This window comes from Anthonomus grandis, chromosome 6 (assembly GCF_022605725.1).
Source record: "Anthonomus grandis grandis chromosome 6, icAntGran1.3, whole genome shotgun sequence".
In the NCBI taxonomy this organism is placed as follows: Eukaryota; Metazoa; Arthropoda; class Insecta; order Coleoptera; family Curculionidae; genus Anthonomus; species Anthonomus grandis.
The window spans coordinates 14,552,784-14,567,656 of record NC_065551.1 but is presented as its reverse complement, the minus strand read 5'-3'; the positions used below and the strand labels follow the sequence as shown (position 1 = coordinate 14,567,656).

The window sequence follows — 14,873 nt, the reverse complement described above, 5'->3', positions numbered from 1 at the left end:
AATTAAAAAAACAGAAGATAAGTAAGATGATAGAAATGAGATGTTCAGCATAGTGAGATGATGCTAACTGACTTCTTAAATGTTTCAGTTTAATGAGGTGGTATAGTTAAAAGGTTTAATTTTCGGATATTGATGTTATGAACATCCGTACCATATTTAATTTTGCGGTGGAGATATGGAAGACATTTAAATTTAATCATTTTGTAAAAAAATACTGCCAAAGTGCGCCGTCCACTCATATTAAGCCACCGTATTTCGGACAATTTGTGAGATATTCTTTGTCTACGCCTTATGCCAAATACAGACAGCAACTCTGCACTATTTGAACTTTTTTATGTCCAGACTGTCCAGAAAAGGCTCATATACCTGATCAGCATAGTTGAAAAATGATAAAACGAGTGTTTCACAGACCATAGCCTTAGTTTCTTGCGATAAGTAATATCTATGTGAATAAATTAGTTTCAACACAACCTTTTTTAAAAGAAAGTAATATGTTCTTTAAATTTTAATTTATAATCTAATGTTAAGCCTAGATTTTTAACCGAGTCCTTAAATTCTATTATATTCTTGCCTAGTTTAAGTTTTATAATTTTTTGTAAGTGGTTTTTATAAGTTTCATTTCAGAATCAGCAGAATAGAATGATTGCCGATTCGCAGGATTGATTTTCAGTAAATGATCTTTAACAGATTTCAGTAAGTTAATATAAGTTATTATTCATTTCTTTTGTTGATATTGCAGCTAAACTAGGTATAAATGACGAATAAATTTGAATGTCGTCTGCATAAAGATAATATTTACAATATTTTAAGGAATTTACAATGTTAAAGGCATATATGCTATATAGAAGTGGGCCAAGTATACTACCTGTATACTAGTATTTGACACTCAAAAATTCTCAAGGCAAACTCGCTGTGTTCTGACAAAAATGAATTAATTAAAAAAGACGATGCCTCCTTAAAGTCTATATATTTTAAAATCGCAATCATGATATTATAATCCATCTTAATAAATGCTTTGGAATAAGCAAAGTTGTTTAGATCACATTTTGATTAAAAAAGTGCAGCAACTCGGTGACTATCAAACCTTTATAATTAAAACAAAAATAACGGATCACCATGCAGTAGGTATGTCAATTCCATTAAACTTTGCGAAAGAAAGAATAGATCGCAGTTAAATTTCTATAGTAGATTTTAATCAATTAAAATATACTTTCGCAAATGAAAAATGGAATGATATATATAAACATCTAAGTCCCGATACAAGTATGAACGAATTTGTACAAGTCCTAAATAGGAATATTCAAATGTCTATGAAAGTAAGAACTCACAACAGGACAAAGAAAAGAACCCCCTGAATAACAGATGCAATAATAAAATCAATTGAAACACAAACCTTTTCAAACTTTCCAAAAAACACCCCAATGATGAAAATCTTAAACAGCGGTATCGGAGATATAGGAACATAATACACATATTACCACAAAAACCAAAAAATAAATACTACAAAGAACAGCTATCGGAAAATAAAAACAGCCCTCGCACATTTTGGAAAACGATAAGAAATAATTTAGCTAAATCCTTCCTGTCATTTAAGGTGAGATTGGGTGCTGATTTTAATATAATGCCCAACTTTTGCTGAATAGCACAAAGGTGCTTACAAAATCGACCGCCTTGTCCATATATGCAATCACAGAATGAAATATCTGTGTATGCAGAATAAAACATAGTTTTATCAGTACTAGAGGAAACTCGGTATGTGTTCTTTGCAATTTCAAATTGATATGTTTTTGCTTTGTTAAAGCATTTGGTTGTTAATATATTTATTTTTTCTGTTGTTTGCATAAGTGTTGCGTAAGCTTGCATAAGCGTTGATGCCTCCTGTGATATGATTCAAATACTGTTACGAAGAAGTCAATAAGGGCACATGCGTTGAAAGCTCTACAACGTTGTAAAACGATGTCCTTAAAAATTCTAATAGAAGCATCGGCAAAGTTGTTGTCTTGTGTCCTTTTGTTAGAAGTTGATTTCTGAAACATAGAATCCAATCTCTTTTGCGTTCCCACATACCTTTTACGTATTTAATAAGTTTATCATATAGCAAATATATTTTATTACTTAAAGTTTCATTATAAATCTCCTCTGCATCTTCTTCACATACTGAATAAAGCAGTCGTTGAAATTGTGTCATTATTATTTTTCTATGATCCTTTGAGATTCCATGGTTGCTGCTGCATAACCATCTCCAAAAGGCTTGTAATACGTGAAATATACAAAGCAATAAATGTGATTCTGGAAAAACGGTCCTCAGTGAGTTTCTCTCTGCAAGAGAATCGTCCGTCATAATAACATTGGGAAAACCAAAACCACCAAATCCTTCATTTCCTAACTTCTCACGCAATAAACTAAATGCTAATGTATAATTAGCCTCACTTTGTTCAGCATGTAAAATACATGCTAACGGTACAGCTCCTTAGAGGCAGCAAATAAGAATGTTATGGAAATATTAGTTTGGTCGCACGAACCACTGGAGTCGATGTGAATAGCGTATGTGGTTTACAAACATTACCGCGCTACAGCGGCAAGTTTCGCTGTACCGCAGTAAGGTATGGTAAATTAACATATGCGTATTGCAACTACAATGTCTACTGTTATACAGCATAAAGCCGTGCTGTACCGTAGTAAGGTTTGGATTTACGCCTCCGGGTCCACTGGGATGGCCTTATCGCCTATGCTGGCAAAGTAACCGCTAATTCTTGTGACATCTTTCAGGCTACCAGGGATTTCAAATGAAGCCCTAGAATGAACATTTTAACTATTAAGATTTGACCAAAATGTTTTTAGAATTATTTTTAACCCTATTCAATTGAAAAGTCAGGTAAGCCCTTTTTTCATTTTTTATTGCAGTTGATTACAATGCTTAAGATCCGGGTAGTAATTTTTATCAGACGAAGCAAGTGAGTGCTTGTATTTATTATCTGCTTTTTTCTTCAGTTCTATAATTTCTTTGATTGTGTCTGTTATATGATTTAGGTAGTGATCTAAGCTTTATAATTTCTAACGGCGCAAAGTAATTAAACATTTTAATTAGTTGCTTGTTCAGTATTTCGACGGAGTTATCAATAGAGCATTGGATCAATATTTGGTCAAAATCAGTATTACTCATAAAAGCATTAAACAAATATTTATCAAAATGTCTAAAATTTCAAAAAGTTATGAGTTTAGGTTTGAGGTAGGAACATTGAGGCTTAAATTCAAGAAAGAATAAACAAGCCTATGGTCTGTTACATCTTATATTTCCAATAACCTTAATAACCACCATACTTTGATCCACACATATAACATCAATCAGAGTTTAAGAAAATTCACATACCCGAGTTGGCTTATCAATCACTTGAAATAAGTTGTGGATTTTTAGATTGATTTAAAAAATAATTTTTCGCGACTAGTCTCTAAGTAAATTTACATTAATATCTCCTGTTAAGACAATATAGTCATACATGTGGCCCAATGCGGAAAGCAATGTGTCAACAGCCCCTAGCTGTGTATAACTGCAAGAAGGAGGCCTGTATTGAACATCTAGCAAACAGTGCAGCCGCTTCACCTTAACAGCCAATCACATATGTTCCAAATTAATATTTTAGTATAATAAAGGACTCCCCCGTCGGAGACGCGCCCATTTGTCCCAACATCAACCGTGATGAATTCATAATCGGCCTTGACAATAGCCATTAAAACAATGCTGTGTGCACCCTTATAATTATGGTATCTTGAACCACAATTTGCTGGTTTAAAGTCAACGACGTGCTTTCCGTCAATTGCTCCAAGGCAATGCCAAAATTTCCATTTTGATCCAAAGTTTCTTGCGATTCTTTTCCATTCTTCTTGGATAGATGGTATCTGAAAAAAAGTGAAAAAATTATTAAAACCTTTGTTTATTTTTTTTTTATACTACTCCTGGGCATAGCAATTGGGATGCTAAAAAGACCAAAAATGTGAATGAGAAAAATTGCGTTGGGACTACATCGAACGTAAAAAAAATAAAATCTGCAGAAAATAAACAAGATAATAAACAGCTATTATCTCCGGCATATGAATATTTAAAAAAGACGACGAATACCCCATTACTAAAGTTTGGGCCGAAAAAGTTGAAAAAACTAGATCCACAACAAAGAATTTTAGCCGAAAAGGCAATAAATGGCGTACTTTTTGAGGCAGAAATGAGTGCTTTAGCAAGAAACTCCGTTAATATAAAAATATTTTTACCTCCAGAATCTTTTGCCAATAAAGTGTGATAAAGCCAATAAAGTGCTGATACGTACAGTTACCAATACTCTTCACGGCCAATGTCGGCTCAAACCTCATCATTGTCCAACTATAATTACGGATACAGTTCATTGTCCATGTCTTCTCCAATCCTGGTTTCATGGCCAATGATTTCTCCGCCTATGGCTTCTCCGCTTATAGCTCTTCCTACGATTACCTTACAAACACAAATATTAGGACTACAGCCCCATCAAGTGAATTTTAACGATGAAGTGACAGCAACAAGCTGATGGACAGCTAAAACCACGGCAAACTACAGAAACTCTGGAAAATTACCACATTTTTGGGATAATATTATATCACTTTGTCACTAATTAATTAATTAAATATTTCTACTTAATCTTAAACTATGTAAATACACAATAAAAGTTTTTAAAACGTTCTTATAAGTCTAACTTACTTTTATCTATTTTTTCAGAACTTCAGCTATTGCCTTTCAAGTCTCCATTACAATTTCACTTATGGTCTTGGGAGAAATGATAGTGGAAAACTTTATATCTTCGAATGATTTCCCAGTTGCCAAAAAACGCAAAGTTAGCGCCAATCTTTCATTTGCTGATATAAGTTGCCTCATCATGCCGAAAATAATTTTTGTAGTTTTTTGGGTCTGTTTCTCTGATAAAATTTAATAAATTTAGATGGGTGTAATTTTCACGTTGACTAATCCATTGTTTCATCCAGCGTCTCTTTTTCTTGAGTTTAGAACTTGCAGTGCATTGCGATATAATAATAGCAATTCAAGCTTTTGATTTATTATCCGTTGCGCTTCAAAAAAAACTATACAAAAGAGCTTGAAGTGCGTAAATAGGACGTTGATGTTTGACTGATAAATGATAAAAATATTCACCGTTTGAGAAGGAGAAAAAACGATTGACGAAAGTCTGTCAGTATTGAATACTGTCAGTAATACTGATCTTGTGAGGGCCGCTTAATAATCTATTGGAGAATTCTTCACGAACATTTTGGAAAGTGGTAACATCAATATTGCAACATGCATCAATTATTCTTTGACGTAGATCGAAGTTGGATTCTGGCTTGGTGACGTAGACTTTTTGTTTCAAGTAGCCCCATACAAAAAGTCCAGAGGTGTAAGATCGGGACATAGCTGGCCACTCGATAGGCCCTCGCCGACCAATCATTAGGCTTAGTCAAACAGTAAGTTATCGACAAGTATTAGTCAAATATACTCTATCAACATTTCTGACATTCAACATTTCTGCTAAAGTGAGGCGGTGCCCCATCTTGTTGAAAAACTGTTTCCAACTTAAATCATGAGGAAGGTCTTCAATAATCTTAAAGATCAGTGGCTCTACTGCATTTTCCAACATGTTTAAGTAAAGTTCCCCTGTCAAATTTTGGTCTAAAGAGACCCAACAATGTGATTCCCTAATATGCCAGCCCACACATTTATTTTTTCTGCGTATTATGTGTGTGTGTTTCACGAAATATGTGGGAATTTACGTCACTGAAACAAATGTTCTTTACATAAGCAGGCTCGATTAGGATCATCTTCTGTCAATTAATGAACCATTTGAATTACGATGAAATACGGATGAAATTTATGTTTTTTAAGTACCCTTTTCACAGTAGCAGAAGATACATCACACGTGTCACCAACTGTGAAAGTAGACTATTGTGGATTTTCAGCAAGGGGACGTGAATCAAGATTCTCGATTAAATCAAGGTACAAATAAGATTTCACAGAACAAAATAGCAAAAATATTCTCTCTATAGTTTTGCAAAGTGAGCTAAAAACCATAAAGGAATATTTAGTTTGCTAATGATGTGTGCCAAGTTTCAATTTTTATATAAACGCAGTCAAAAGATAAGAGGGGTGGAGGGCAATTAAAAGCCGCACTGTATATTAATAAAATGTTATCTCTTAGATATTCTGGAACCATTGTTTCATATGCATACTTTTTTCTTTTCTTCTTGTAAAAGGAAATACATTTCGTAACGCAAGATATTTGGGAATTTTTTGACGGCCATTTAAATGGGACTTACACACATCGAGAACTATAATCGCTATTAGCATCGCATAAGAAACTATGGTCGCTATTATACCTATTTTGCCAATTAAAAACTCTTTGACCAATAAAATACCTAAAAACTGAGTATTTTGCACTGGTCCAGTCACAGTTAACATATTGTATAACGGCTGAGGAGCGGTTTATTAGAATACGATTGGCTCACTCAAAGTTTCACAAAAGCGAATAGTTACAATAATCTATAACCTGCCAATTAGATATCATTGTAATCTAAATACTAATGTTTTAAAATCCACAAAAGACAATACATATTTACCTGGGAAAAAGTAATAATAGTAAGTAAATAGACATGAAAACTTAAATATATGAAAAAAGGCCTGGCTTAGATATAGGTCATGGCTTAGATATTAAAGCCAAAAAGGATTTAGATTTTGACACCTATTTTTCATATTCTTCATCTTAAATATATTTTAGCCGAGTTTCTCCCATCAACTTTATTTGTTTATTTGTGTGCTAATTTGACAGTAAAGTTTAGTTTTCCCATAGATGATCGATGCGATTCCTGGAGACTCATTCTGTATTTGCATAGTGTAATTAGCAAAAATGTTTTTCCTCCTAATTATTTTAATACTTACATGACTCATTTATTTAAATTTTGATTAAACTGATTAAGCTTCCGTTATTCATATATCCTTTACATAAATTAAATGTTATACGATAACGTTGGAAAAACAAACAAAGTGTTAAATATTAAGAAACTTCTAAATTTTTTTATGGAAACCTTGAATCACCAATATTTGGCACCGATTTACACGCAAATGGTTTCAGTCACTGGGTTAATGTAGATAATAAACGTTGACAAAAAATGGCAAAAATTACGGTTTTGAGTTTTCGCTTGGTTTTGGTGGGCTGTTTAATAAGACTAGGTAAAATATACTAAATTAATAACGAAATTAACTTTATTTTTAATCTATTTTTGGGTTTTTGTCCAGTTTACACTAATAATTTTGCTAATATAGTAACTGTATGTATAAACTGTAGTGCTTTTCATATTTTAATTTTTTGACTTTAAGTTTTGTAACCACTGGTTTTTTCTAGTCAAAACTGGTTCTAATTTAGAGTATAAAGCACATAAGATTGCTCATATATGGGACTATTTTTTAAGAAACGTGCTTTGTTTAATTTTCATTAGGGTACCCTAGAGGTTTCATTAGGGTACCCCAGTATGCACCACCTTACCATCGTATATAGAAAAATCCATCGTATTTTCGTCGAGTCGTTAAGCTATCTAACAAAGGAAAAGAGGGAGAAACTATTTTAATTGAGTCTATGAAAAGATGTAAAGTATATAGCCAAATAATTTTTCCTATAAAGAAGTTATCTACGCATAAGAAATCTACTGTTTGGGTTCAAATGGTAAACTTGAAATGATATGGACAACACCTGAAACAACGAGAGAACAAGTCATTTAAGCAGATGTTTTTCTATATGTTTACAACAGCTTTCTAAAGAATCCTCTGCCAATTTGACCATAAGCCAGAGTATTAATATTACGACTATTTTTCTTATACGAAAATGATCTGGGAATACTGATTTGGTGCAGCATCGAAATAACAATGAAGACTATGCTCCGATAAAACAAACAACTTGAAGGATGCTGATTGGTAAACAAGATCAAATTTCATTAATAGTTCAAGAAATAAGGACGCAAGGAGTGACAGATTCATTGCAGAGCGTTTAGATATCTCCAGTTTTATTAGTATTAAAAAAATGATGGAAGACCACCAGAATCTTTATATGTATTTGTAAGTTTTCCTTAGAAAACTTACTTTCTTTGAGAAAAACTTTATTTAGATACCTGAGATGTTTCTAGTTGTCCTTAAAAATCTTTTTAATATTCAACCTAAGATTAAAAAAAGGTTTCCTTTCTTTAAGAAAAAACTTCATTTAGTTGTTCTGAAATAAACTATAAAATTTAGTTTAAAGATTACCTACAAATCAAAAATATTTTAGTTGATTCAATTTTCAACATAAGATCAACTTTTTCACATTGAATTTATCTACAGATTATTCTATATATTGCAGTAAAATTTTTTATTAATGTCTGAAATAGTTTGGATAGCTTTATTTTAAAAATCCAAATTCGGGTAGGCATTGGTCCTTTATAGGTAAAAGTAGTTCTAGCTCAGAAACTATAAGACCCACAAAAATCGTTCGTATATCAAATGATTCCTTAAGTTGAAGTTATTCTTAAATTTAGCAACTTTTGGTTAATAAAGGTTCAATTAAGCCTTCATTAAATTGCCATAAGATAGTTAAATCTAGACTTTTTTACCCTTATTGTGCTATTGTCCTTATTCGACTGCAGCGCTATTTTTTCCTGAGATTTTTTAGAGAACAAATTTACCAGAATTCCTGCAAAAAGTCGAAGCTTCCACTGAAAAAGTCTTCCAGCTAATCTGGATAGTCGCAGTGCAAACCGCTCAAAAAAGCTGCTTTTTTGAGCTTTTTCACATAAAATTCATCTACAGATAATTTATTACAATATTGACAAAAACCTATTAATATATCTTAAATAGCTTGGAAATTATATGGAAAATGTCCAAGAATAATTAAAAAGTGTAAAGTGTTTAATTTAAAGCCAAAGCCTCCAACTTTACTAAACATTGGCACTTAGAAGGCAAAACTAGTTATAGCTTAAAAAATATTAGATCCACAGATTCGTTAAATTTTAATTTTGGTGACCCTAGCTCAGAAAATATTACACCTACAAAAATCGTTCATATGGAAAATTATTCCTTGGAAAACGCTTCTCTTACGAGTATTCAAGTTAAAGTTAAAAAACAAGAAAATTTTGTCAAAAAAATAATAAGTAACCAAAATTATTCTAGTTAAGTCAATTTTTAACTTAATGATAAATTTTCTACACAGACACAGAAATAAATCTATAAATTGTTGTCTACAATACAGTAACAAAATTATACAATTAACTTAAATAGGTTCAAAGAAAAACTAAGTATTTAATTTGTTTCACAAACCTCAAATTTGCTAGGCATTGGCTCTTAGCAGGCACAACTCAGCAAATATATTAGACTAACCAAAATAGTTATTCATATTTCTCATTATTTCTTAAAAAACGCACTTTGTTTGGAAAATAACTTTATTTAGGGACCCTGCTAAGTTTTTAGTTGTCCTGAAAAAACTATAACATTTGAAGCCTACACGGCAAAAACGATGAAGGTAACTTTTATATTATTTGCCAGAAAACGAATTTTAAAGTTTAAAGACTAAATTTGGAATCATATAATTCAAATTTTAAATCAAAATGTTTATCAACGGGTTACCATTTATCATTGAAAACGATAAAATTATTCTTAGACTGTTATTTTTTTTTTATTTTCTTTATTTTCTATCATTTGATCGAAAGTACACAAAAAAAAATGACAAAAACGTTGTATGTCATTAAAAAAATAACAAAAACGATGGATGTCAATTTTTTTGACCACCACAAGTCAAGTAGATAATACTACGAACTATTACTACAACAAGGTAAATACAAATAAACATTAATAGTAAGAAATTTACGTCATAAAAATAGGAATTATCTCTTCTATTTTATTTTTTCTTAGCGCATCTTTTCGCAGCTTTTACTTTTTGTCTACAGTTTTTCGTTTCATTTGCTTCTTAACTCTTAATCCTTTACTTGTTGCCTTGTGAGCAAGTCTCTCGAAAAAATGTTTGGCAGCGTCACCACAAAACTGCTTCAGTTGTTGCAAGTCTTTCCACTTTTCCAGACTAATTGGCAACAAATCTGAAAAAAAAGTAATCAAGAAAAGCTAGTAGGTATAAATATAAATGTATTACCTGTATAACTTCTGTCAGACAAAAAAAAATTCTTGGGTTCCTGCTATATCAATTATATCATTAGTTGGGACAATAGCGATGGTACGAATCACAGAAGTTTAGAAGGGTCCATTGTAGTTTGTTCTAAATGAAATATATTGAGGATGAATGACTTCACACACTATTTCGCGAATAGGTCTGACAGCAAATGGTCATTTTGTTTTAAAACTCGGCGAAAGAAATTGAGTTTATTGGCGAATTAAGGACTGATCTACTTCTATGACTTTAGATGGGCTAGGTTTTGTGCGGGCTGTCCTAAATTCATCCAACCAATCTTCAGCAGTTTCAGCTTTGGTCCGCTGGTTAATGAGTCCCATATTCCTGTCACACTCCAAATAAGAATGGCCTCTTATTGGAAAAATCATTTTTATGCTGTCAAGTCTTCGTGTGGAAATAACTACGTAATGAATGAATTTAAAAAGATTATAATTTTTATTTTGACCTCCACATGAGTCGCAAAATATTACTAAATCCCTTACACTGGAGTCTAACTGCGAAAATATAAAATGATGCAATAATCAAATAACTTCCTCTGATCCCTTAGCTGCGATATTTTCGGGGTAACAATAAAAATAGGAGTTGGCAGTAGACAGCACGTGAATATTAAACGAACAGAAAGTAAGTTGTCGTTTATAATATACATCGTTGGTTGTAATGTTTGGTATAGGGAGGTTTTTTTGTAAATCCATCACTATTGCTTCGAACTCTTTACTCTTCATACTTTTCTTTCTTCCTTCTTTTTTACGATCATAGAACATTTCGGCCTTTCGCAAATGCAGTTCATGTTCTATTTCCTTTTTTTTAAGTTCTTGAAGTATTTTCGCATCTATTTCTGACGTGGTTGTGTCGTTTTTAATCTTCAATAATGCTGTTTTTTCTGCAGTATATTTATCGCAAATACTGCAGGTATCACTGCGTGGATATCCAGATTTGATATTGAACTCATTATTAAAAACTTTGCGATAAAATTCATATGAAACATCAGGAAGGTTTAAAGCCTTATACATATTGTACATTTTTCTTATTGTTAGAGTGTCTGGTAAATATACGACTGTAGATTTTTTTCGACTGTAGTGGCTCTGCCTGCACCTGAAGGAGCAAATATGATATTTTACGGCCGCAGATGTGGTCGAAGGCTTTGCACAATGTACGTGTTTATATTTACCTCTCATATCTTTAGGCGCCTTACCAGTTTTCTTTAGGGACTCCTGAATTGTCAATTCCATGTAATGAAACAAAACCCTTCATGCAAACGGGCACTTCAATACAGCTACTACGGTTATCAACCTGTCGCTGAACTCTTACTTAATAAAAATATGCTTTATCGTGAATTTTGGCATCATTTTCATTTTTTCTTGGCCTACGGTTCTTTATGGAAATCATGGATATAAGACCAGTTAAGTAACTGTTCTGCTCATCTCTGCTTGACATGCTATTAAATTCCTTAATAATGGTATTTCTTTCCAAAAGTCCAATATTTTGAAAGCATTTATACCTGAAGCACTTACAGTCTGGCCCTATTTCGTGTGAACCTTAATTTTTTCATAACATCACATATTCTTCCAATTTTTTTTCTCTTCTTAGATCCCACGTTTAAGTTCTGCATAGTATTTTCATCACTGCTTTCACGATTTACAGTCTCTGCCTTTTTCTCCATCACAAAATTTTAAAAAAGACACTACTTATATTATGTAGATAAACATAAACACAACAAGCACAGACTTGAACCGGACCCGTGTACGTGTATGCGGGAACTGATCTTTTTAATCGTCGTGTTGTTTAGCGACCGCCCAAAAGCACCTACAACGTTTTTGCTGTGTTTTGCATCGACTTTCAGCGTTTTTGTCGTGGATAAGGTTATTTGTTTCGTGAATAACTTTTAGACTTTCAGCGATATTGCCAAGCAGCCCTGGCCATTCGATTCTACTTTTCACGCGCAGTTTTTTGGTATTAATATTGTCTTTTACTGTAAAAATTGACTTTCATCGTTTTTGCCGTGTAAGCTTCATTTAGTTTCGCGTTACTTAAAAATTAAAACTGCTTTAATTGATTCAGTTCAGGAACAATTTAAAGTCCGAAGGTTTAAATATAAACAAAAAACTCTCAATTCTGGTAAGCATTGGACGTAAAAATGGTTATTGCTCAAAAAGTATTAGATCCACAAAAATCGTTTATAGATAAAGTTATTTCCTAGGAAACCTATTAAGTACTCTTTAGAAAACTAAAAAATATAGTTACCTATGCAGGCAAAATTGCTTCTAGTTCAGAAAGTATTAGACCTGACACACATAGTTCATGTATGGAATTATTTCTTAGAGACGTTTTTTCTACGAATGTCCCATAAATAATGGTAATTTAGCATAAATCTAGCATTTATTCTTCGTTTTTAACAAAGTTTGGACAATAGTTTTTTTATATGCTAAATCTTAATAAATTTAAAATTATGTCGTACAGGACGCCACTAGCAACATTTTGATTTTTTTAAAAACTTTGTAACTTTTTATGCTTAAAATAATTTAATTTTTTGTTTAAAATATGCATTGTACAAACAGTTTGGCTTAAGCAACATCTACTATAAAAGTTCGCTACAATTAACTCTTTTCGAAATATTTACATTCAAAGTTTTTTAATGGACTCAAAAAAAATAACATTCATAAACTATTTAAATTGCTTCATTACACTTCGAATGAATAATAAAATATCTACAAAAGATAATTTAAAAAAAAAATATTTGTTAGTAAATAAGCTAAAGTCCAGTGCAACGATATATTAGAATGGTCACCCGTCAAAACACCAGCATTCCACCTGCCAAACAATGTCATCCACCTTCTATTTACATTGTTTGAGAAGTAAAATGCTGGTGTTTTGACGGGTGACCATTCTAATATATCGTTGCACTGGACTTTACATGGCTTGTGACCATTTGTCTCAATACATTTCTTTACTGAAAGATCGCCGAATTTTAAAAAATAACTGCTCATTTCGAAATGACTTAGCAGCCGTTAATATTTTTACCATTAATTTCATGTGCAATGCAAAAATCTAACGGGTTAAAGTCTGGATTTCGTGCAAGCCAAGTCTTCGATTTTAACATCATACGCAATAAGTAACAATAAATAACAATAACTAATAGAACTAAGGCAATAAAAGGTAATATATAACGATACTAAATGAGTGACAATGACAATGACATTTATAATAATTCATCTTATTCTACTTCATAAATATTTTAACCTGAAATGGAAAAATAAAATTTTATCTTGAGCGCATTGAAAACTTTAAATGCAAATATCTCAAGAAGGGTAAATCGTAGCGATATTTTTTAGAGAAGTATAGTAATCAAAGTGTTGTTGGTAGTGCCCTCATTTATCACCCTATATCTTAGTTGTCTTTGACTCTCGAACTAGGAAAATTTAGCTTAACCTCATTTTTTTTTGAAGAAATCTCTTGTTAAATTATTAACCATTATTTATGGTATACCCGGTATATAGTAGAAGCTTCATAAAACCAAATTTCTTTTCGCGAATTTAGTTTTCATCCCGCGATCACCTTTTTTATTTAAAAAATATCTGTAGAGTATCCTGTACAATACTTAAATTACAAAAATCACTAAATTAGCATAAAAGGTATAAGAAAAAACGTCAATTTTATTTAAAGTAATTTTTCTTATTTTGTCAACAAAACTTTTACTATTTTAGGTTCGTCCCTAGAATGCTTCACATGCAGCAGTCACATCGGCATCACCAACCCAATAAATGACTGCGAACGATTCAACTTTTACGAGAACCATCGGAAATCCGTGTGCCAAAGGGGAGAACAAGTGTGTGCTAAATACGTCGTCAATCGTAAGTCAAAAAACTTCACATGCAATTGCAACGTCACACTCATATTTGGGTATTTTGCAGATGATGGTATGACTTGGGTGCACCGCTCCTGCAAACCCTACGACATTTGCGAGCAGCTCAGGAGGAGGTACAGCTTCTTCAGAAATGGCAGAGATCAACTTTTGGAGTGCTCCACGTGTTCTGATAGAAACTTGTGTAATTCTGGATCAATCGTTGGACAGTCTTTTGTGGTTATTCTTGTTGCTTTTATTGTCAGTTTGTTGTACTATTAAGATAAAAGATTTTAACAGTTTTTTGATAATAACCTTAATCTGTGCTATTTTTTGTTATCTATAAAAATGTATATTTTTAGAAAGTGCTTTCCTATGAATAAGCAAAATTGGTTTACCACTTGAAGTTAATTAATAGATTGTTATGTTTATAGATTTAAATGTTTATAAAAATAGAAGCATTATATCCGTTAAAGTGGACTACTTTTGAAGCCAGTCACTTAAGCTGATTTTCTAGGGTTTGGTTACAAAAAGCTGATTTTAATGCTGAATTTAAAAAAATATATACTAGAAACTAGATACAGAATTTTCAGAATACACTCAATTTAATTGGGAATAGTGTGTTCATTTTTAATGCCTAAGAATTTTTAATTTTATTTTATTTAATTTTTTAAATTTGAGTAGTAGGTTTCAAGTATGTCTTTGAGCTTCCCAGAATATTCGTTATAGATATTTCGAGTGTATACTCGTTTGTAACATTCCTGGAATGCCTTTGTCTTATTAGGTTTTATATGTATGAATATATGTAATTTCTTAAAATAAAA

The 14,873-nt window shown here is 32.0% G+C and overlaps 1 protein-coding gene across 1 annotated transcript; it reads left to right on the top strand.

Annotated features, from left to right (window-relative positions):
* The first annotated feature begins 7,114 nt into the window (after window positions 1–7,114).
* On the top strand, window positions 7,115–14,842 carry LOC126737481 (uncharacterized). Its single transcript, XM_050442401.1, has 3 exons — window positions 7,115–7,237; window positions 13,913–14,059; window positions 14,120–14,842. The coding sequence occupies exons 1-3, from the start codon at window positions 7,177–7,179 to the stop codon at window positions 14,329–14,331; spliced, it is 420 nt and encodes a 139-aa protein (XP_050298358.1). The 5' UTR covers window positions 7,115–7,176; the 3' UTR covers window positions 14,332–14,842.
* The last annotated feature ends 31 nt before the right edge of the window (window positions 14,843–14,873 follow it).